Source organism: Desmodus rotundus, chromosome 5, assembly GCF_022682495.2.
Source record: "Desmodus rotundus isolate HL8 chromosome 5, HLdesRot8A.1, whole genome shotgun sequence".
Taxonomy (NCBI): Eukaryota; Metazoa; Chordata; class Mammalia; order Chiroptera; family Phyllostomidae; genus Desmodus; species Desmodus rotundus.
In genome coordinates this window covers 50,981,896-51,007,447 of record NC_071391.1, presented here as the reverse complement: position 1 = coordinate 51,007,447, position 25,552 = coordinate 50,981,896, and the positions used below count along the sequence as shown (strand labels likewise).

General features: G+C 38.1%; 1 protein-coding gene and 1 pseudogene across 3 annotated transcripts in view; one reads left to right on the top strand and one right to left on the bottom strand.

The window, feature by feature from the left end:
- The window catches only part of NARS2 (asparaginyl-tRNA synthetase 2, mitochondrial), a 117,087-nt gene that overhangs the window by 67,079 nt on the left and 24,456 nt on the right, over nt 1–25,552 (top strand). For 2 of the 3 annotated variants that reach the window (XM_024572541.3, XM_053924104.2), the window contains exons 7-10: nt 13,965–14,097; nt 18,048–18,146; nt 18,261–18,298; nt 25,364–25,430. In XM_024572541.3, coding sequence (XP_024428309.2) covers nt 13,965–14,097; nt 18,048–18,146; nt 18,261–18,298; nt 25,364–25,430 — 337 coding nt within the window. The remainder of the gene's footprint in view (nt 1–13,964; nt 14,098–18,047; nt 18,147–18,260; nt 18,299–25,363; nt 25,431–25,552) is intronic. The other variant, XM_071221469.1, reaches the window with a different exon arrangement.
- LOC112315870 (ubiquitin-like protein 5 pseudogene) lies at nt 18,734–20,278 on the bottom strand (annotated as a pseudogene).

The window sequence follows — 25,552 nt, the reverse complement described above, 5'->3', positions numbered from 1 at the left end:
GCCAGTTGAGCAGCAAGTGCAGAGGCTCTTTAGTGGGAATATTTAGCTTGCTTGCATGTGCGATACCGAGTATATGAATGTTTGGATTAATCAAGCGTTGGGTATTGCCAAGTGCATTTGATAGAAGTATATAGGTACAGAAGGTTATAATGATAGATCAAGGAATCTATGCTTTGGTAAGGAGAAAAGTGAGGAAGTAGGAGTAGAGGGTGATGATGGAAAAAGTGGTAAAGCTAAATAATTGGAAGTTTTAACGAAGAATTAAATTGTTGGTGTGGAAGTACTATAGGAAAAAACCTAGACGAGTACAGGGTGATGGTCAAAGCAAGCCACTGTGAAATCACTCTCTAACATGGAGTCTCTGCTCAGCTCCCGCCTGAAAAGTGCCAGCTGTCTTCTCCAGTTGGCTCTTGTGTAACAATCTCAACACGTTCAAAGCTGAATTCATCATCTTACACCCCAAGTCTACTTATTTTCCTTCTGAATTTCCTGTCTTTAAAATGCACTGTCACCCTTTTGTCGATGTAGCTATGTGGATGTTATTCCAAATTCCCTTTGCACACCCTTTGCTTTCCTTCAGTCATTTGCTTCCACTTCCCTTTGCTTCAGCTAATCAAAACTGCTTATAATATTCTAATCACATCATCCTGTTTCACATATTTATGTTTTTTTGCATATCTTGTTTTTCCACCTAGTGTCCTTCCCCATGCCCTTGTCTAGCTAACCCCTGCCTATCCATCTAAACTCGGCTTAAAAGTGATCTCGCCCAGAATCCCCACCACCACCATGTCTTTCTTGTTAAACGTCCTTGTTCTGTGTGTCCAGGTTGCTTTATTCTTATCTATTTTGTAACTCTGATATCATTTATTTTTTTCCCCCTGTAGCTTAGATTCTCAGCTTTTGCATTTAGGGATTTTATTTTAGTTTTTATGTTACTTAATACAAAATAAAGACTTAAATACCTGTTGAAAAAGGGTTTCTATCAATTCTATTTATAAAAAATATTGAAATTATCTGGTTTTATGTTTATCTTCCCACTAGCTTGTAAATTCTTCAAACTGTATCTTGTTCCTCTTTGTTTTCTTAGTTTCAGTTACTACCACATGCCTGATTCAGGGCTCAAAAATCAATCAATTCAGTTGAATATTTGTTGAGAGCCAATTGTGTACCAGACACTGGGTTAGGTGCTGAGTTACAGAGACAGGATCCCAACCTTCAGGACTCTGAGGAGCAGGACAGGCATTAAGTGAGAAGCTGGAAATGCATTCGCTGTTATAAAAGAAGATTGACCTGAGGGCAAGAAGAGCGCACGGCAAGGAAATTTCACCTTGCCTGGGCTGAACTGAATTTAGAGGTAATCTTATCAGTAGAATGATTACATGAGAGTGCATTTTAAAATGGCATTCATATTTAATAAGCACAGGTTATTATATTTGGTTTGGATTCTATTGCTTTTCTTGGAACAACTGAAACCAGTTAGTACTTTTTCTCCCCATTATTATAGATTACTGTATAATCTTTTAGTTACTCCGGTACATTTTATCTATATTTGGCTATGGAATGTCTTTTGGTACTTATATGTTATGTTTGACACATTATCCTTGAATGAATTATACTTAGCCAAGTTATCAGAAGCTAGAAAACCCTCTAGTTTCTCTGTTCCTTTATCCACTTCCAAATACTTAGAATCTTTCATTAGGCTCTGTATGACACAATTGTGAGTCTGAATCTGTCTGACTGTAGGACAGCAGGCAGGATAAGAGGGATCTGGACATCACGACCTAAACAAATGAGTAAAGAAACTGAGTGTGTTCAGCATAGGGAAGACAAAGGGGAGACATGGTTTGATGATTGTTCAAATCTATTTGGTGGGCTTCTTTGAGAGCCCTATGTGCAGGTGAGTAAATGATTTTTTAAGAATAACTTTACTGAGCTAAAATTCACATACCATAAAATCCACCTTTTAAAAATGCACAATTCGCTCTGGCCAGTATGGTGCAGTTGGTTGAGTGTCAGCCCACAAACTGAAGGGTCGCTAGTTTAATTCCCAGTCAGGGCACATGCCTGGATTGTGGGTTCAGTCCCCAGTCAGGGCGCATAAGGTGGGCAACTGACTGAGTTTCTCTTAATGTTTCTCTCCCTCCCCGTCTCTCTAAAATCAAAAATAAACATTTTTTAAATACTCAGTATTTACTATAGTCAAAAAGTTGTGCAACCATCACCAGTATCTAATTTTATATTTTATCACTTCAAAAAGAAATCCCTTCCCCCTTAGCAGTCACTTCCTATTCACCTCTCCCCTGCCCTGGCAAACACTGCTGAAATGAGAAACAGTGGGAGGGGGCCCCATGATCTGTGTTATAGCAAACCTACCAGGTGATGATGCTGCTGAGGACCACTGCTTGAGAAATGACCCCTGTTCTGTGGTTGGGGGGACATCTGACTTCCAGCCATCCTGGCAGAAGCGAGGAGAGGATTGACAGTTCCATTATGCAAATTCTTGATGAATCTCCATTGCCCCCATCCCCAGCCTCACCAAGGTTCTGTGTGTGGGACACCTTTCTGCCACAGCATACTCACTCTGTATTTCAAACAATGGCTTCCATGTTTTGACACATTGCTCATCACTCAACCATCTGTTTTCTATCCTCCCAAGATTTGTTGAGATCTCTTATCCACTGAAGGCCCCTTTCCTGTTTCTTCCTTTTCATTTTTTATTATTATTTCAAGATTGTCTCAGGAAGGAGTGAATATAAATATCTGTGCTTAATTCACTATTTGAACTTCATTTTTGATAGCTTGAGTGATATTAATTTGCTTTTCTTTAATTGCTCATGAGATTATTGCATTATTTGCATGGTGATTTAGTGTGTCTGTCTAATGTTTCTCTGTCTGATGTAATGTCTAATGTCTCTGTCTAGCTCTGCAGGATAGGCATGCTACCTTGAAAGTCTAACACTGGGTTCCCTACCCGTTTCTAGTATTGCATTCCTTTGTAAGGGAGATGACCGACCTGCCTTTTGTTCACTTTAAGTGTATGGGAGACTAGCCCCACCCTTCTAGTTTGCTGAGGTCTGGCTAAGCAGGCAAAATTATTGAAGGATTGAATATACTGCATTGTATGCAGTGCAGCTGTGAAATCCCTGCATATATTACTTGGAACACAGATGAAAGACTTACTACTGAGTCTGGAGAGTTTTGTATTCTGTGTGCATCTGTCTGTGCTCTTCTTTTACTCCCTCTTTCTACTCCCTCTATCTTCCTTTCCCCCCCTCTCTAGAATTCAGGGGAAATGAATGCAGAGAAACAGAATTTTTTTTGCATTATTTCTGTAGGCTAAGCACTCCTTTAAAAGCATCTTGTTTCTGTTTGTTTCTGGTCTGCCATGGTCCCCTTGTGCTTTTGTGTTTATAGACTGAGTTCTGACTTGGAGTCTGTCAGGAATATTAGAAATTTTTTATTTCATTCATAGTCTATAGCTATTATGTACATGGTACTCTTTTTGTGAAATAACACCTTTTGTATTAATTATTTCTGCCTTTTACTTCAATCATAATTGGTAACTAGATGGTCTAGATCAGTGGTTCTCAACTCTGACTGTCCATTAGAATGTCTGGGGAGCTTTTATCAATAGAAAATATAGGTGTATCTTGTTTCAACTCAAACCACCAGAAAAATAGATGTAACTGGTGTAGGGATGGAACGGGGCATCAGGATTGTTTTCTGAAGTGCTGTCGGTTATTCCACTATACAGCCAAGGTGGAGAACCACTCTAGAGGTCAGTGGGCCTCAAAATGTTGTCCTTGGACTGGCAGCAGCAGCATCACCTGGGAAATTGTAGAAACATAAACTCTCAAGCCTACCCTAGGACCTACTGCCACAGAAACTGAGGATGGGGTCCAGTGATGTGTTTAACAACCCCCCCAGTGATTCCAGTGTATGCAAAAATGTTAGAACCACCACTGTAGGTCATCCAAGCGTTTATAACAAAACCTCCCTTTACTCAAATCCAACCTTTTAGGGTTCACAATGTCCCAAAATGGCTCTTGCCCAGAAAGCAGTTATGGGAAGGGGAATGGATAGGTGGAGAAGCACACCACAAAAGAAGTTTTTGATGGTAAATCCCTGAGCCTGAGTAAAAGGGGCCATAACAGAAAGAGATATGAAGTATATTGGATGTGTTATCATTTTTTGTAACATAAAATGGAATGAAAATGTTGTGATTGACCGTCAATGCTTCTAAATGACTATCTACTTTCCACTAAGAAAGGGCTGTAGATGGAGAAAAGCATAAGCAGAAAGGAGCTGCTGTAAGTGGTAGGGAATGGCAGTTGCAGAGAGAGAAGTGAAGGAAGAAAGGTGAGCCAGGAACATGCTGTATAAAGGGCCAAAACCCACCCAGATAACAGTGACATGAAGGGTACAGAACCTCCCTTTGGAACGTATGGTAGTGTTTTGTGAGGTTATGGGACCACTAATCATCCGTGCTGCACTTGGCTGGTTTTGAAGCGTGCATACACGCAGCACAACAGAGAGAGGGCTGTGGAGTCAAACTTCTGGAGTTAAAGCCAGCTCTGCTGTGCTACTTGAGACTAGTTTCTTAACTTGTCTAAGCTTCAGTTTCTTCATTCTAAAATGATGGGAAATCACCAACCTCATAAGGTAGCAAGGATGAAATAAAACATGTTTAAAGTGCCTGACAGATAACTAGTTTCAATAAACTTTAAAAATTTTTATTGTTTTAATTGTGATAAAATACATATAACATGAAATTTACTATTAGTAGCATTGTGCAATCAACACCACTCTCTAGTTTCAAAAGATTTTTATTACCCAAAAAGAAACCCCATACCCATGAAGCAGTCACTTTCCATTCCTCCTTCTTTCCAGCCCTTGGCGGTTACTCTTTCGCTTTCTGTCTCTATAGAATTATGTATTCTAGAAGTTTCATAGACATGAAATCATATAATTTGTGGCCTTTTGTGTCTGCCTTCTTTCATTTAGTGTAATATTTTCAAGATTCATTCATATTATAGAGTATATCAGTACTTCATCCCTCTTTATGACTGACTAATATTCCATTTTATGGATATACCACATTTTCTCTGTTAACCCATTGATGAACTTTTGGGTTATTTCTACTTTTTGGCTATTGTGAATAGTGCTGCTATGAACATTTACATACAAGGGTTTTGTGTTTTGTTTTGTTTTATTTTTTGAACACCTGTTTTCATTTCTTTGGGGTCTAGGTCATATGGTAATTCTGTGTTTAATTTCCTGAGGGATCACCAGACTGCCACAGCAGCTGTGCAGTTTTACCTCCCCACCAGCTCTGTACGAGGAGTTTCTCCACATCCTCACCAGTGCACATTATTGTTCTTTTTTAAAAATTATAGTCATATGGCCCTGGCTGGTATAGCTGAGTGGATGGAGTACCTGACTGCCAACCTAAAATTATAGCCATCTAGAAACTTTTTAAAAAGTATACTGATTAGGGATTGGAATTTATTTTAGGGTACTTTCTTTCTTTTTTTTTTTTTTACTTTCTTTTTTTTTTTTATTGTTATTCAATTACAGTTGTGTGCCTTTTCTCCCCATCCCTCCACCCCACCCCAGCCGAACCCCCCTCCTTCCCCCACCTCCACCCTCCCCCTTGATTTGGTCCATGTGTCCTTTAAAGTAGTTCCTGTGATCCCCTGTCCTCACTGTCCCCTCCCCACTCCCCCCTGCCCATTGTTAGATTGTTAGGGTACTGTTTCTTAATCAGGGGCACATATTAATTACTTGTGCACCCTTCCTAGATTATCTGAATAGAAGTCTCCAAAGGTGAAGCCCAGAGTTAATATTCCTCATTAAGAACCATTGTCTACAATAGTGGTTCTCAAAGTTTGGTGTGGGGTTCCCTGGGGCCCTCTGGGATCCTTACAGGGGAATCCTTTGAGATTAAAATTCTTCTCAGAATAACACTAAGACAGTATTTACCTTTCATGTCCATCTTTTCATGAACATACAGCAAAGTTTTCCAGAGTCTTCATGACATGTGCTAGCATAAGCAGGTATGAGAGCCCAGCTGTCTTCTATTAAGCCAGATATGAGAGAGATTTACAAAAATGTAAAACAGAGCCACTCTTCTTATGAATTTTTATTTTAAAATAATGTTCTTTATGACATATGATGGGGTTGTCATTGTTTTTAATTGAATTAATAAATTTTTTTTAAATTTCTCAGTTTTAATGGTAAATATTGGTAGACATAACCTACATAAACAATATCTCTTTGAGATCTCCAATATTTGAAAGTATGAAGCAGTCTTGAAAGTAACCAAGTGAGAACTGTAAATCTTTGGAAAGGAAGGGGACAGAAAATAAACCATCACCATACAGTTAATGTTAGGTTAAGTTTTTTACATACTTTGTTTTATTTCATCTTCATAATAACCCTATGACATATGTGTTCTTAACCCATTTCTCACAGGGGGAAATTTAGTCTCAAAGTACTTGGCTAGTTAATAGGTGGAGGAGCCGGGATTTCAATTTAGGTCTTCTGTAGAATACTTATCACTAACATAACCTTAAAAAAGTAAGGGTGAGCCCTGGCTGGTGTGGCTCAGTAGATTGAGCACCAGCCTGCAGACTAAAGGGTCGCTGATTCAATTCCCAGTCAGGGCACATGCCTGGGTTGTGGGCAAGGTCCCCAGTTGGGGCATGCTAGAGGCAATCAATCGATGTTCTTTCTCACATCGGTGTTTCTCTCTCTCTCTTCCTGCCCACCTTCCCCTCTCTCTAAAAATAAATAAATAAATAAAATTTTTTAAAGTAAGGGTGGGTCATCAGTACAGGACTTGAGCCCAGAAAACTGGTGATAGTTCAAAGCTGTAATGACTCATCTACCTCTATAGTATCAGACCTTAGAAAAAGTAACCTTTGCAATCTTTGTAGACTTAAATAACATGTAAATACCATGTGGTGCACTTAACCTAAATGGAAGTACTGGTGGTGTTCTTTTCAGTGATCCTCAGTTCAAGGAATGCGAAAAATGAGAGGTATAAGAGGAATCACCTAGGCCCAAGTAGATGCAGTTGACACAATGTATATCTTTTTCATGGTGTATTGAAACACGAGGATAAATATTCAGACAGAAAGAATAATTAAGAAATTGTGACCCTTTAGAAAAATGTTATTTTCTAAGACCTCATATCCAGTCAGTCCTCTGAACAGCCCATGATTGCAGAAATGATGAAGTGGCAATAATTGTTTTAACTTGCTGCTGTCCACTACAGAGAAGACAAAAAGTCAGGTGCTGCTCTGTGTACATAGAATGAAACTTAGGGTAGTTTTCCATGTGGTAATATTGTAGTTTCTCGAAAAGTAAAATCTTAGTTAGAGAAGTTCACCTGCTCTAGTCCTTTTAAAAGATTTACTTGTTGCCTGCAGATTATAAACTAATGTGTGGGCAGACACTTGTCAAGAAAATGAGTCTGATAACTCCTAGTGCCCTCTGTGAATAATTATTTCAGAGAATAACAGGATTTTTTGCTTAGTAATTGATATTCTGTTTACCATCTTCCTCTTCTTACTCCTCCATTCTCACCCCTATCCCAATGCTGTTTCAGACATTCAGCTTGGAGATCAGCATATTTTATATAAAAATGATTTATTTGCTTATTTAAACAAATCTTTAAATGTCTGGTATGTGTTGGCACTGGATTAAGACTGAGGAAATTGTAATGAACCAAAAATTAGGTAAGGCCACTTATGACATTTACAGTCGAATGAAGGAGATGCACATTAAACAAATAATTACATTCATAGATGTCAATTTATTTTTATTTTGAAAGGTGCTTTAAACATGTACTTGGTGTTATCAAAGAACCCAGTGGGAGGATTGACCTAGGAAGGTTGGAAGAGGACTGGCCAAATTGGGGAGAAGAGGAGGCAAGAGTTCTGACTGTGGCAAGTGAAAGGATCGACTGCATAGATGGGTATATGCTTCTGGAGCTTAGGCAAGAAGTCTGGGCGGAATATAAATTTGTAAGTTGTGTGCCAATAGGTAGTTAAATTGAAATCATTGGCTGAAGTGAGCTGGTTTCGGGAGAGTGTACACACGGAGAAAAGAAGAAGGTCTAGGACTAGGTTTTGAGAAATGCTCATGTTTAATGAACAGCTGGAATAGGTAGAAGGAGGCAGAGATGGATGGAAATTAGATAAATAGGAGGAAAACTAGTAGAATATAGTGTTAAATATTTCAAGAGGAGGCAATATTTTAAGGTATAGCAAATAAAATCCAGACTGTCTTTATCATGGCTCATAAAGAAGGGCCTGTGTGCTCGATACCTCCCCACCTCTTTGACTTCATCTCTTACCACCTTACTGCTTGCCTACTTTTACTCCTTAAACATGCAGGCCCTTTCCTACTTCGGGACAGATGTGCTTGGTGTTTGTTTCCTTTACTGGAACGTTTTCCCCAGCTCCCATGTCGTCTCAGAGAAGAGCAGCCAGCCCTGCACTCCCTTTTGCATGACTGTTGTCAGATTCTATCAAACTGAATTTCACTATATAATTAGGATTAAAGTTTTCTTGGGGCTCACGTTCAGCTCCAAATCAAATCTTTGGGAGATGTTAAAGAAAATTAATTTTGCAGAAATGTTTAGCAATTATGGTAAAGAAAAAATTTTAGATTTTACAATGTACCCTAAGGCATCTTGACATGAATTGATGAAGCATTGAGAGCTACATCTTTTATACCCTTCCTCCAAGTGAATGCATGATAGAGGAATGTGGGGAAGCTGAAAAGGAGGTGTGTGGTCCACCCCATTAGGCTTCTAGAAATAGTGAATGACAAGCGTGTCACTGCTATAGATAATCCAGTAGATACAAAGCAGTAGTAAAAAAGATGATTATTTTCTGAATGATGGGAATACCACTTGACAAAGACTAGTTTGAAAGCAGTTTAGCCCTGGCCAGGTAGTTCAGTTGGTTAGAGCATTGTCCCGATAACTTAAGGTTGCAGATTTAGTCTCTGGTCAGGGCACACACAAGGAACAACCTATGAATGCATAAGTAAGTGGAACAGGTCAATATTTCTCTCTCTCTCTCTCTCTCCCTCCCTCCCTTCTTCCCCTTTCTTTCCTGCCTCTCCGTTTTCCTCTCTCCCTTTGTCTCTCTCTTAAAGTCAGTAAATAGAAGCCATTTTAAAGCTGCCTGTGAGTTCACTTGAGTTCAGGGAACTTTACTGAACTGACAGAAGAGAAGTGATAGGAGGCTGGAAGTTGGAGGCCTGAGGGAAAGTTGCTGATCCACCTTATGCTGATCAGGGTCGTCCCCGGCTAAAGAAAAATAATTCCTCTTTCTTTCAAAATACAAAGATCAGCTCTTAAATTGTAGGGCCAGAAAGAAAAAATGGCCAGGCAATCAGTGACCATTTCATAGTATTCCACTTGCCAATTTAGGGCCTCATAAAACTCCACACAAGGGAGAAAGTGACCTTTGAAGAACCTTTTTTGGTTAACTACTTTTTATTTTTAAAAAGCCATTTTTGTAGCTGCCTTGGTCGGTGTGTATTGAGTATACTTTTGTTATCTTAAACATTGACTCCAAGCTCATGGACGTTCCTTATATAGCTTTCCTCTCTCCGTAATTTGGCACAAGAATGCTTTGCAGTGCTGAGTGTTTCTTTTTCTGCTGGTTTCTTCTCACAGCAATACTGGCCTTTCACCTGGTTTTGTATCTTATTTTAGAAATAGACTTGTTCTCAGATTTTATTTTAAATGTTGGCTGCTCCAAGCCTTGCTGCAAGTGGCTTTCATGTCTGTGGAAGACAGAGAAAACAATTTTTTAAATCAGCATAAATTAAAATAAGAGAAATCTCACATGGGCCTAGAGACAAAAATCATTGCAAAAATACTAGAAATTAATGCCAAACTGCCCCCATCTCTCACTTATGGAAGAATTTCAGGACCACAAAGACTAAATGACTTGCTAAAGGTTACAAAGTATTGATGAAAATTTATCATTCTCATTATTTACATGAAGGCAACATATTCTAGAGAGCTGTAATTTTAACACATAAAACAAATAAGCTATTTATAAGGAAGGAAAATACACCAAACTACTAATACACCAAGCTGGTTATCTTGGAGAAGGGGGCTACCAGTGTTCAGTTAGGAGCGTAGTTATGTTAATGTCATGATTAACCTGTGACCTTTAGAGTCAGGTCTGGATTTGAATCGACCTCTATCACTTGTTAGGCTATGATTCTATGACTTTTGGGAAAGTTTCTTAACCTCTCTGGACTTTCATTTCTTAGCCAGAAAAATAGAAATAACAATACAGAGTTTATTGAGTTAAATATAAAGGAGTTAACTGTAAGGTTCTTAAATCTAACGCCCGGCCCACAGGAGCACTTGCTAATGGCAGCCACTGTCACTGCCACTGGAGAAAAAGCTACTACTGTCACTGCTTGTCTAATAGAACACAGGGCACTGACATGGGTGACGCTTATGATTTAAACATTCATCTGCTTAAAGACTGGATGCTGACTTAGGCAATTTTTCAACATAGCTTCCAGCTCGTTTGATCTTTCTGTTAATTCAGAGCAAGTACCACGGCCATCATTTTTACTCATCTGAGTAGAATAATACTTAATTCTTGGGTACCTCACTTAGAGCCTGGTCTTTACCATAATTAAAATTAAATCCCTGATCCTCTTCTATATTTTACACTAGAGAGCTTGCCCTGCATTGCTAGGGGAAATTATTAACCATTGTTAAATAAAACATCCCTATGGCTACTCATTTTGGAGCACCCTACACAGAATTGCCATGTGAGAAGCAGATGCCCTCATGACTTGTATTTGTAGTGCTTTTAGAAACCACTGTTTTCTTTGTACCTGGTGTAATACAAATAACATGTTTCTTTTGAGCAGCCATCCCTTGGCCTCCCTTGCATTTCAGAAACTGCCCATTTCTTGTAAATCTCCCTCACGGCCCCCAAAGTAAATTTACCGAGTTCACCTCATTTCTGCTTGCACCCTGAAAAACCTCAGTAAAATATTTTTTATTTTTAGTGTGCATCTGTATACACAATTTTTTGTGATGCAGTACCAGAAAGAAATGTCATTTTATTTATGTAGGTATACTATTGACAGTCTACCTAGAGATTGCACAGTCATAGATTGGAAATGTAAGACTTTCTTATTTTTGAATTTGTTGTTTGGGACCAACCTAGATTGTTTGACCCATTTTGGGTACTGGGTATCAGGCACAGTAAAATACAGGGTGGGGCAAAAGTAGGTTTACAGTGGTTCGTATGGAAAATAATACAAGAATAAACTATGTTTGGCATACTCACAACAGTAAACCTACTTTTGCCCCACCCTGCATATTTGAGTATTTTTCTGTACATATTTGTAATGTTGCTGTTTGCAAGGATGCTGGGCTTTTTCAGTTTACAACTGAGGAAGCCTATCATCATCATTAGTGCTCATTCATTCAGCTTGAGCGTCTGTTTTGTCTTAGGCACTGGAGATGCAGATATGAATAAAACATGATTCCTGCTCTGGAAAATTTCATAGTCTGTTGGGGGAGAAAGATACTGAAATGAATAATGTCAAAGTGCTATGTTCTATGTAATAAATATATGAATAAAGTATTATAGTCATATAAACTAGGATACAATAAATTTGGGGGTGTATGGCAAAGTTACAGAGAGAAAGTGACATTTGATCAAGCCTTGAAGGTTAGATGAGAATTTGCCCTGTTTTTTGGTTTTGGGTTTTTTTCTTTATTACATATACTTTTATTTTATTTATTTTATTTTATTTTATTTTTTTATTGTTGAGTTTATTGGAGTGACATCAAAACCATACAAGTATAAAGTGTACAACTCAACAAAACATCTTCGTCCTGCATCGTGCGGTGGAATTTGCCATGTGGAGAGAAAGGAGCAACGATGGGCATTAGAGAGCAGGGCACAACCTAGGCGGAAGTCTCACATCATGCAGGGGCACGCAGTGTAAGGAGAGTGTCTTCATTGCCCCTGGAGAAAAGCTTTGTGAAAGAAGTTGAGTCAAAGTCAGGAGTTTGAATTTCATCCTTTGAACAGTGGGGATTTTAAAATTAGGGCTGATATAATCAGGTCTGTATGTAATCATAGCAGTTTGGGGCTGCAGGAAGAAAGACAGGTGGCAGGCACCAGTTAAAGAGCTGTTGTAGTTTTCCAAGCAAAACACAAGAGTTTATTTACACTAAGACAGTATCTGTGGACATAGAGAAAAGTCTCTAGATTTCAGAGAGCTTTCCTAAGTGTAAACAATGTAATTTTGTGCTCAGAATGATACAGGAAATGTGGGCAGTGGGGAAGAGGTGGGGGGAGGAGAGATGTGGTTTGGGTGACTCAGTGGATTAACTGCGATTAACAGAATTAGGGGAAATGTAAAAACAAAAGCAGGATTTTTCACTATTTTTCTTTTTTTATTTGGGGAAGCATGACAAGAGTTTTCTTTTTCACAAGATAGATTCAGTGTTTTCAGGGACATTCTAGTTGGAGAGTCTGAATCTGAATCTTGGGAGAGAGGTTACCATAGTAATATTCTTGAGTTATTACTGTTTATTTTTCCATTAGAAGCTAAGGTTCTCACAGGTCAAGTGATTATGGTCTCAGGAAGGTGGCTGTGGAACCAAAACATAAATTCCTAAGCTTCTTACCAAGTAAGAAGGCCTTAACTGATATGGCCTTTTGAAAGAAAAAAACAAAATCTTTTGATTTCTACTATGATTGTTTTACTCTTTCTTTTCCCAGAGTATCTCTACTTAAAAAAGAAAACAAAAACTGTATATATATTCACAATCTATTTTCTGCACTATGTTTTTTTATTGTAATGTTTTGTGACTGATAACAGACAAGCGAAGAATGCCAAGAATGATAGCTGAAGAACCCCAAATCTCTTTTTTTGCTCTAGCAAAACCTTAAAATTCAAATATTAGGTAGTCCTCAAGAAATATTCGTTACTTCATATATGTTTGATCTAATCTCAGTTGTTGCCCTGTTTTTGTATGAGGGTACTGACTGTAAGTGTTAAAGAATGAGGTAGTGTCTACTTCTGTAGGAATTTTAAAATACTGTTTTCATGTTTAGATTGTTGAGCTATAGTTCTTTGTGAAAACCAGAGAATTAAGTAGACAGTTCTTCCCTTACCCCTATCTTTGAGTGGCCATTCAGCGTTAATTGAAACACTTGGGCAGTTGTGAAGGACTTGGGCAGGCTTTAAACAAGGCAAATCACCTTACATATCTGATATTCTTTTTTTTTTTCACATACTTAAAAAATAACTAGCATAACTTTTTTTAAAGATTTTGTTTATTTATTTTTGGAGAGAGGGGAAGGAAGGGAGAAAGAGGAAGAGAAACATCTTCCTCTCTGTGATTGCTTCTCATGCACCCCCTACTGGGGACCTGGCCTTCCACCCAGGCATGTGCCCTGACTGGGAATCGAACCAGAAACCCTTCGGTTCTCAGGCCAGCACTCAACCACTGAGCCACACCAGGCAGGGCTAATTAGCACACTTTATCTAGATGAAGTTCTAGTTTTAGCTGCTACTATCTAGATTCTCTGTGTGGCGTCTTGGGCTGTGGTGTTTTTCCTTTACTTTGTTCTTGATTACTGTGAAATGTGGTTGCTGCTGTTTAAGACAGCTGCAGTGGAGTGACGATTCTATATTTAGTGAGCCATAGGGTTCGTAAAGCATTTGCAAATTCCTTCAGGATAAAATTGTTTCTATAAATGTAACATTTTTAATGAAACTATTATTATCATCCATTAGAGAAATAGCACAGCTAATATGTGTGGTTATGTGGACAAAACAAAGGCAGAAAACTTTTTTTTTTCATTAGGAGCTCACTGAGTATTTTAAATATTTGAAATTAATCATGTGAATCCTATTTTTATACTCTTAATCTTGAATTGCAGAGCTTTCACTCAAGTGTTTACCTTTGGTCCAACATTTCGAGCAGAGAATTCTCAGAGCCGGAGACACCTGGCAGAGTTTTATATGGTAGAAGCAGAGATTTCTTTTGTTGAGAACCTTCAAGACCTCATGCAGGTAGGTACATGAGTTTTAAAATAGTTTCTAAATGTCAAGCATCTATGACATGAAAATGCCCCTGTATACATTTTTATATCTGTGCATTACAGGTATTCATAGAGTGCAAAAGGTGAAGAACTACTTAATTTAATAAACATCTAATGAATGCCTTTAGTGCAATAGCCCGATAGATTTAAGTTCATATCCCAGGCCTGCCAATAACTTGTTACGATGTTACCTGACCCTGGTGATCTTTAGCTTCCTCAAATGTAAAATGAGAATAATAGTACCTGTTTCATAAGGTTATTGTGAGGAGTAAAAGAAACAGCGTATATTACTGGAAAGCACCTAGTACAAGGTCAGGCACACAGCAGGCTCAATAAATAGTAGCTCCTATTATTTCATAGGCAAATAAATAAAACATCTTTATGTTTAGAGAATCTTCTTTATAGTTATATTAGAATGCATCCTCAGGTGCTGCAGAGCTCTGTTTAGGGACAAGGAATAAGTCTGGAAAGGTAGTCAAGAGTCTGATTGTGAAAGAAAGACTTTATATTTAAGTGCCATGCTAAGGGGGTTGAATTTAATCCAAAAGGTAAAGGAGAAGGAGTTCTCAGTGGGAAAGGCCATGGTAAGAGCTATATTTTAGAAAAATCTCTCTAGCGGCAACATGAAGAATGATTTAGAGGGAGATAAAAATAGGAGCAGGAGCCCTTCTAGGAGGCGGTGGCCATAATCCAGATAGAGCACACGAACTCTAGAGTTGGGTGGACCGGGGTTTGATTCTTAACTCCATCAGTTACTTGCTGTGTGCCTTAGACAAGGGACTTAATTACTCTGCACCTCAGTTTCTTTACCTATAAAATGGGAGTGATAATTCCTACTTCAATAGGGTAGTTCAGAAGATTAGACAGGTAATATATAAGGCATTTAGCATAGTTCGTGGCACTTAATAAGTACCAAGAAATTATTAACTGTAGTTATTATGAATTCTCTATACAGTACCATTTTGGTTAGCATCTTAGTTTGGATTTATAATTACAAGATATTTATTTTAGCAATGTTTATCAGCTGTCACTTCTATTCACCTACATATCCTTCTCATTCACCCAGTAAATGATCCAATTCCACTTAAAATCTTAATACCAAATATACCACCAAACAGAATGGACTTACTATTTTATTATCCCGTCTAAGGTTGGGTTTCCTAGTAAACAAACTCTAAAGCGGAGATGAGCATACAGGGAATTATTGGGAATTGCTCTAGAGAACAACACCTGTAGGGAAAGGAAGAAAGCAGCACTGGGCAGAGGGAAAAGGTGAACTGTGATGCATTTACGAACAGAGACCTTAGCCAATTCTGTGAGGAACTTTGGAGCTGAAAGGGTCCTTCAAAGCTGTCCCATATGAAGGCATAGGGGTGGGCATTTGTGCTTCCCCCATCAACCAGTCTTTGTTCATCGGCTAGCCTTGGGAAGAGGCATAACCATGGGTAAGACAGCACTCTTGGCCTGGTCTCTTCCTGAAGAGGGAGTCGACCGTGAACCATCTGCAGTGAAAATGCCCAGCAGAGAAAGCTCTTGGTCCTGACGGGGTTTCTGGCCACACACCATAGCATCCACTTCCACACCCCTTTAACATCTCCTACTATTGCTATATCTCAGTGTCCCCCCAGGGGCCACTTTTGGTTGCCCCTGCTAGGGAGTGGGGAAGAGCCGTTGCTAACGGCATCTAGTGGGTAAAGTCTAAGGATGCTGTTGCACATCCTGCAATGCACAGCCTGCTCTCCCCAACAAAGAATTCTCTGACCAAAAATGTCAATTGTAACACTGTTCGGTAACCCTTTGCTAGATCGTAGGGATTCAGATCTGAGCCTCACATGGAATCAATAAAATTCCTTAAGCTGCTTTCAGTTTGAGCCCATAACCCAATTCTGTATTATTCTTTCACTGGGGCAATGAGAATATCGTAAGGAATGGAACCACACTTTTTATCTCCCTGTTCGTTCTGCCTTGACCCTGTCTCCAGTGCCCCAACATAGATTCCAGGGGGAAAGGTTACAAAAAAAATACATCAATTATGTCAGAATTTATTAAATGTTATAATCTTTGCTCTATAATTATATATTCTGTAATGAAATAAATCTTATGTACTTGATACTCCGCTAAGTGGACTCAGGGCATATACTGGTGAATGATTTAATTAATTAAAATATAAGTTTTTCTCCTAAAAATAAATGAAAAAATTATGCTCCACCCAAAAGTAGTCTCCTGCTTCTTTTAAATTTTCTCCCTTTATAAGTTACATTCTGTGGAAATTATTATCTTGATGAAGATCAGTCTCTTAAATATTAAATTAGAATATTGTAACAAAGGAATTTTCCCTCATGAGGTATAGCAATTAAATATTACTATTTCAATGTCATTGAGTAATATACTTTTAAAAACATCTGAGGGGTATGCTATCCTTCAGTTAAGTTCATTTTTCCTTCAGATATGTTTATAGAGCATAGTCTGAAAGTCAAGGTTAGAGAAGCCAATGATTTCCGTCTTCAAATGGGAGTCTGCTGCTTATGAAAGACACCGATTTAACGGCTCCAGTGGTCAAAGTCTTCACCTTACAGATGGGTGTATTGTGTCCCTCAGCAGTTCAGGTGTACCGTCCAACCCCTCTGTTCCTTTTTTCTCCCAGAATGCATCTTTCTTTTTAGTGACTGGAGGTGTGGCTCTTCATAAATCATTCAGTTACTTAGTGATTTCTTTATCTCACTGCTAGATTGAAGGTGATACAGCCTCAAGGTAAATAATCTTCAGCTTCCTTTTGTTCTTTCATCCAGTTATTTTTTACTTCTGAATACTACATATAGGTCCAAATATAAAAATGTAAAATATGTATAAATATAAAAATACATAAAACTATATCTGGTTGTCACTTGGTAATTAAGTACTTTCTTATAGCCAGTCACATTAAATCACTGCAGTCAATGCTGGTGCCCACTGCGTTTGCAGCTTTCGTGGGGTTCGCCTCGATGCCAGAGAGGCAAGGAAGACACCTGCCCCTGCGGCTCCTGTGCCTAAGAATTCTGCGTGTCTTTCCAAGTACAACATTTGGAGGGCCTAATACCATGTTATTGGCTTCAAACCAAAAATTTTAGTTTTGGTTAAAAATATTTTAGAAATTTTCCATTTCAATCACTTTTTTCTTTTATAAACAAGTTTTTCCCAATGAGATTTCTATGGACACTTCTAGTAGAATGAATTCTTATATGGGGTGAGCAGAAGTAGTTTTACAGTTGTTCATATGGAAAATAATACACTAATTAATAAATGATAGTGCAAGAATTCTGTGTTTCACTTACAACTGTAAACCTACTTTTGCCCACCCTGTAAGCTGATATGTTATTTTTACTTTATGCTTTAGTAAAGCAAAAATGTATATAGTTAGATATAGATATACCTCATTGTCTCTCTAATTTTAAAGTTTAGTTCCATTTACCAATGCCTGAATGAACACTTTTGAAAGTGTCTCACTCTTCACGAGTCGTGTGTTGTGTGCTTCTGTGAGCCAGGTACTGAGCTAAGTCTTCTACGTGGGTTATTTCATTTAACTCTCACAACAATCCTGCAAGCTAGGTACTGCTGCTGTTGTGATTCTGCAAGTGAGTATACTGAAATTTAGAAAGGCCCCAATCAATCTTAGCTGGTGATTTTTCATCCCACTTCAATACTAGTATTGCAAATGTTAACAAAGGATTTAAACATTTTTCTTTCTCTTTTTACCCACTCTGAGAAGTTGCAGTTCCTCTTCTAATCAGTCTGAAAAACTGAACCTGTTGTAGTTCATTCAGGATTAAGAGGCCTAATGGATTTATAGTTGCTAAAACCTGGAAAGCAATCCTTACAATACCCTGAACAGATTTTCCTTATAAAGTAGCTCCTTGTCAGTCAATTCTGTGTCACTTCTCATAGGTGATGGAGGGGCTCTTCAAGTCTGCAACAGTGACGGTCCTCTCAAATTGTCCTGAAGATGTTGAGCTCTGTCACAGATTCATAGCTCCTGGCCAAAAGGTAATTAGTTTTGTGGATAAAGCCCAATACAGCCACTCTTTAAATAATGTTAATTAAATATAATCAAATAATTACATTTAATAATAAGTTGTATTTTTTCTCTTTTCTTACAAGGACAGATTAGAACATATGCTAAAAAACAACTTTTTAACGTAAGTAGCTATTATACTTTTTCTGAACTTCATACTTTATAACCATATTTATCATACTGTATTAAATTTTTTTTGTTTATGTATCTGCTTATCACACTCCCTAGATTCAAAGTAGACCCATGTTTTAATTATTTTTATAGTTTTATGTCTAGTTCATAGTCGATAAGCAAAGCTTCATGAATAAATAAATGAATAAATTATAACTAGATAAATGAACATAGTAATTATTAACTGTATTAATGCAATTCAAACTAATACTTTAGTAATCAAGATGTGACTTATTAAAAAACAAACTTAAAATACATGCACGTAATGTCTACCTCTCAGTTTTTCTCCGTCGTCTTTCTTTTTCTTCTTTACCTTCACTTGCTAAAATGTGATAATCCAAACTTTTTTGCCACTTAAATGTATTATTGCTTCATCTCCAGTATAACTCTATCCAAGTAGTGCTTGGTACTGGACCGGTTGTTTATTGTACCAATCATGTAAGCAGACCGGCACATTAGACTTAGTATCCAGTGTATTCACATTGTGTATAGAAAGTAAGTTTGATACCTGTAGAGTAGAAAATTGTGTCTGAAAGTAAGTTGATGTCACTCTTCAGTTGTAATTTTTAGGTTTAGGAAGTTTTTGTTCTAATAAAGATTTCAACCTGCCCTTGAGGATAGAAAGGAAAAACTTGGCAGATTGATGGAGTTGAGAATTTCAGGTGTCAGCCTAGACCCTCAGGTTACAAGTTAAAAGGGATGAGTTGTGGAGCCTGAATGAATAAATAGCAAGACAGCAGAGGTGGAATCAGAAAAGGAGGAAAGAGTCAGCAGACCCCAGATAAAGAATCGAAAGACAATGAAGTATAAGTGAAAGCTTTGAGGTTTTTTCTTTCACTTAAATTTATGTTGAATATTTACGATGAGCCAGACATTGTTCTAGGGAAAAACTGTCTCTTTTTTTCTGTTTCCAAGTTTTTATTAACATGACTTTTTAAAAACAAGCGTCCATACCAGTGTGATGGGTGAGGGTGGGAGAAGAGGGGAGGGGAGGGCAGGACAAGGGGAAGGAATTCTGCTCTCTTGATAATAAAGTCCCAGGTTCATCCCATGGTGGATTTCATAGTTCCCAGAGAAACGTGGTCCTTAAAAATTGCGTACCACTTCTTTAGCACCATCTCATTCCAGTGTGAGCCAATCTGGGCTGCAGTCAGCTTCCTAAGATCACTGATGGTGTCATCGGTGTGGCACTTCATGTGGACCCTCTTCCCCAGACTGTTGTTGCAAACAACCTGGATCATCCTTTGTGGAGCTCAAATCACCTAGAACCTGCCGATCCACAAGCTCCTCACTTAAGAGCCAGGGCCCTAAAAACTGTGTTAAAGCAGTGACCAAGCAGATAAAATCCCTGCCTTCATTGAGCTTACATTTCTGGTGGAGGTAGTAATAGCGAAGAAAGAAAAGAAGTAAAACATGTAGTCTGTGAGAATAAATATTAAGGGGAAGAAAACCCAGACAAGAGAAAGTACATAAGAGAAGACAAAAAAAAGAATGAGGAGGTAGAAATTTTAGAAATTGTAGCAGGGAAGATCTCACCGAGATGATTTTTGAGTAAGGACCTAAAAAAAGTAAAAGAACTAGCTGTGTAGATACTGGGAAAAGACCATTCCAGGCAGAGGGAATAGCAAGTACGAAGGCCCTGAGGTTGGGGCATTCCTGATGTGTTCAAGTAAGAGTGAAGAGTGAATACAGGAAGAGGATAGTAGAGGGTAAAGTAAGAGAGGAGGTGGGAATGGGAAAATCACTTGCAGCCTTGTAAGTCACCATGAGGAGTTTAGGTTTGTACTTGGATCAGGTGAGGAAACCATTGAAGGGTTCCCTGCAGAGGGCTGACAAGATCTGAATTGGACTTAACAGGATCACTCTTGCTGCTTTTTGAGAAGCTGTAGCAGAACATGTGTAAGAACAGAAAACCAACTAGATTGATAACACACTGGAATACTACACAGCCATGAAAAAGAAATGGATCTTGCCATTTGAGACAACATGGATGGACCATGTATTAGTCAGGGTTCTGCAGAGAAACAAGACCATCAAGGTGTATATATAAAAAGATTTATCTAAGGAATTAGCTCACTCAGTTGTGGAGGCTTGACAAGTTCCAAATCTGACGGAGTAGTCCAGCAGGCTGGAGACCCAGGAAAGTGTGGCAGTTGGAGTCCAAAGGCAGTCTGCTGGCAGAATTCCTTCTTGTGGAGAGGAGGCCAATATTTGTTCTATTAGGACCTCCAACTGATTAGATGCAGCCCACCCACATTGTGGAGGGCAGTATGCTTTACTCAGAGTCCACAGATTTAAATTTTCATCTCATCTCCAAAAAACACCCTTACAGAAACATCCTGAATAATGTTTGATTGAATATCTGGGTACCATAGCCCAGCCAAATTGGTACAGAAAATTAACCATCACAGACCAGGATAGTTACAATGGAGGTAGGGAGTTGTTCTATTCTGGATATACTTTAAAGATAGAGCAAACAGGATTTGCTGAGAGTGAGAGTGAGAAAGAGAAAGAGTCATGGATGACTTCAAAGCTTTTGTCTTACATGGCTGTAAAAATGGAATTGCCATTAACTGAGGTTGGGAAATCCGTAAGAGTAGCAGGGGGGTGGGGAAGAGAGGGGATGGTATCAGGATCGTTGTCATCAGGTATCATTTTAAGCTTCAGAAGCTTTTTAGACATCTAGTTATAGAGGCTTGGGAGGCAGTTTGGGTGCCCAGATCTGGAGTTCATAGGAGAGGTCTGGACATAAGCAAATTGATAAAAGTAGTAATTAAGTAGATAAGGAAAGTAATTTGGGCATCTGAAGAAATCTGTGCTGGTGACATAAAACCAGGGAGAACATCTTAAGGTAAGTAATGTAACTCCTACCTAAGAAATTAGACCTTAGATGGGGAAAAACACATAGCCACCATTTATTGAATATTTACTGTGGGCCATTGATAAACTTTGCATACATTAGTGGTTCATTTTATCCTCACTAGTCTGTGAGTAGTTATTATTGCCATTCTATAGATGAAGAGTCAACTCAAAGAGATGAGGCAAACAAAAGATGAAATGGAGGTTGAAACTCATATTCGTCCAATTTCAAAGCTCAGCTTTCGGCCACTATCCTTCCTATATTTGAAAGGGCATTAAAATTAATGCTAGAGTAATTGTAGCTCCCCCACTACCTTTAAGATGCTTATGTATCACTTAACTGTTGTGCCAGGAGTCTGTAAAACACTAAAGTTGGGGAAATGACCTCATGGGCTGTGCTATTACCATCATCCATTCCACACAGCACAAATCATAGTTGAGTTTTAAATTTATGTGTGTGGTTACTGTTTGGTGCCTGTCACCTCTGTGTGGTCAGGAGCTTGTTTATATTGTTTACTATTTCACCCTTGGTGCTTAAGAACTCAGTAAATACCTGTTGAATAACTGAGTGAATTAATAAATGACAATTGAGTGACCAGAGGGTTGAGGGTGTTCCCCTTTAGACAGGTACTCTCCCTGAGGTTCCCTGTTAACTCCTATCACTATTTACTGTAGATCCTGAGTATAGTGGATTCTGATCCTGCCTCTGCCACTTTTTAGCCATTAATGAATGAATTAATATTTTTCAACAGGTATTTATTGACTGCCTACTCTGCATCAGGCACTGTGCCAGTCATTGAGGATTCAGTAGTGAAAATAGGCATGGATCAGTCCTGCAATGGAGTTTAAAATCTAGGGGAAAATATAAATAGCCCAGTGTTTGCATGAATAACTATTTAGTTACAACTGTGAACCTGATTAATAGTAAATCTTTAACCTTTCTGAACTTCAGTTTTCTTTTCTGTAAAAGGATCATTTGTCTGTCTTATGTTGGTGAAAGCCTACCGCTGGAGCAGTGTGGCAGATTAGACAACTTGGAAACACTTCTGCTACAAACCATCTGAAAATTCTAGTTAAAATATTATAAAATTATTTTATTTTTTTAAATACCTGAGTTCCCTAGAGAAGTTCCAGGAGCTAGAAATGAATAGGGACCTGACCACCAGAGGGATATACAAAAATGACATGATGCTGAGGATTCTCAAGGTGGTGGAGATGGAGGGGGGTTGGCCAGTCTTTGAAACCAGAGATTTTAACAGCCATGAGAGGACATGACAGTAGACCTAGGCTTGATGAATCGGAATTGAAATACTTCCTGAAATACACACACACATAAAACACGTGACTATAGTCTTTTCAATAGATTTCAGTGTATTCTTCACTACTTGTTTTAGTTGTTTCATGTAAATATATGTTACTTAAAAGATTTATGTAGTAACTGAAATTAGCTTTTATCGAGCAGAAGTAAAATTCAGTTACTTTCCATTTCCTTTTGGGGGTGTCCAACCTGCGGCCCACGGGCTGCATGCAGCCCAGGATGGCTGTGAATGCAGCCCAACACAAAATTGTAAATTTACTTAAAACATTATGAGATTTTGTGTGTACGTGTGATTATGTGTCACAGTGTATTTAATGTGTGGCCCAAGACAACTCTTCTTCTTCTAGTGTGGCCCAGAGATGCCAAAAGGTTGGACACCCCTGCTGTAGTATGAAGGCTTTTAAAATATAGAGTCCTTACCTTTTTACTTGCTCTTTGTCTGTGTGAATGTGAGGCAAAGAATGCTAATAATGATCCCTTTAGCATAGCAGTTTTTCCCCAACAGCTTCGTAATAGTTTTCTTCATTCAACAATTAAAAATTTGAAACATGAAGGTATTTTGATACTGTATCATGCTATTTCACAATGTCTTCTAAAATTCTTTCCTCAAAGCACTTTGGAAATAGTTTCTGGGAAGGAGAAGAAATATTCTCTATCAACAAAAATTAGTAGAAAGAGTTGTTGAAGGCCATTAGGAATATCCAGTATCAGACCTGTAGTTTGAACTTGAAAGCTCTGTCTCAATTTAAGGTGTGGAGGGAGGACAGAATATCAGAATAACAAAAGACATTTGGACACAGGAGTCATTTTTCTTAATAATGTAACAGTAACATATCAATGACACAAAATCCTTTTTGATTGCTCTATATTTCTCTGTGTAATGAATAGATCATATCAAGTGATGATGGATTAGAACAATGGAATGTCTAAGCAGAAAGGACGTTAGCTAATATAATCCAACCTCCTTTTTTACAAGTGACAATACTTAATTTTTTTTTAATGTGTTACAGCACATTACAAAAAAATTATAAAATGCTTCCATTAAACTGAAGTGATTTACATAGCTAGTAAGTGGTGGTACAGTGAGAGGAAAAACCCAGATCTTTTATTGTCATTGAACACAGGAAACTCCAAGTGGGTTAGGCATTATCTCCGTTGAAATCCTCGACTCTGGAGTCGGCACAGCTGGGTTTACTGCGCACTTAGACGAGCCATTTTTGGCAAGTTACTGATCCTCTCTGAGCTTCAGCTTCCCTTCTGTAAAATGGTGGTTTAAAAATTATTACTACTACCAACACCAAACCATTCTTACTTCAGAAATTACCTGTTATTCAATACTAGATTTTTAATTTGAGTAGAAATTTCATGTTAGAAAAAACTTATTACTCAAAACATAGCTTTGGGGACTTTATTTGTACTATAAGATACAGCTCTTTCCAATTAGTTATTATAGTATGAACTTCATTTTTTTCAGAGAATAAGTTTATGTTGGGTAAGTTGTATTTTGAGCTTAAAGTTCTTTAGGAATTTTGTGGATTTTTGTTTTTAATCATCCAAAGTACAGTTGCAGAGGACTTAGGGAAACTGGCATTTTCGTGTATCATTGATGGACATAAATTGATATAGCCCTGTAAAAGGGTATTGGCATTTGCAGTTTTATATATTTTGAAAGATACTGCCAAAGATCTAACAATTTCATTTTTTATTTGCAAAATTAGTACGTAAGAATCATTTATAAGAGTATAAAATAGGTATGTGTAGTAATGATTTATAATCACAAAAGATTGGGAACGGCTGAAATACCCATCAGTAGATGACTGGTTAAAACTAATTAGGATACATGTAATACTTCAGAAAATGAAGCTTTTCATATACTGATATGGAAAGATCTGCAAGTTATATTTCTGAGTAAATAGAGATTTTAAAAAATGTATGGTATACGCTATGGCTACCATCTATTTTAAGAAAGGGAGATTGTATATTAATGTTTGCTTATAGACATAAAAAACCCTCTGGAAGGGTACGCAAAACACCACTGACAGCGAGTGTGTAAGGAGAGGAACTGACTAAGTAGCTATGGGACCGAATGGAAAGAAGATGTGTACTCTTTTATACGTCTTGACTTTTTAAAAATGATGTGTATATATTATTTATTCAAATAGTCTGTATAAATTTTTGGCTTGGCTTGCTTTAGGCATGAGGGTTTCTTACTGAGGTAGCCAATGACAGTTTTCCTGAACTGTTCTAAACAGTACTTAGAGTGTATTAAAAAGGACTTACATGGCCTGAAGGAGTTCATAGGATCTGACCTGCGACTACCTTTCCTAGCTCATTTCCTGGCATTCTTCCCTTGTTCAGTATACTGTGGTCACATTGACCTTTTTGTCCCTTGAATGAGCAGACCCAGGCATCCTTTCAGGCCTTTGTACCCACTGTTCCTTTTGCCTGGAATACTGGCCCGCAGATATTTATATGGCTCATTTCCTACATGCAGGTTACTGTTCAGATATTGCCAACTTGGTGAGGCCTTTGTTGACCATCTTTTCTAAAATAGCACCCTCAGTCATCCTCTGTTTTCTCACCTTGCTTTATTTTTCTTCATAACACCAATAGCTCCCTGGCATCATGTATTACATATTTCTGTTTATTTGTTTATCTTTCTCCCCACTCCCACCCATGCCCCATCACTCTCTCTCACACATACACATACACACACACACATGAACATCTCTATAAAGGCAGGATCTTTGTTTTTATTTACTGTATCTCCAGTGCCTAGAAAAATGCCAAGCACATAGCCCATTGTATTGACCTTTCTCTGCTTTTACCATTTCTCTCCAGCATTTCTTATACTGAAGCAGTGGAGATCTTAAAGCAGGCGTCCGAGAACTTCACCTTCACCCCAGAGGTAGTGTTTATGTGTGTGTATGTGTGTGTGTGTGTGTGTATAAATATGTTTTCCTTATCCTTATCCTACCATTTAAAATAATCTTGTTTCTGTCACTAGCAGGATTTGCTTATCTGTACATT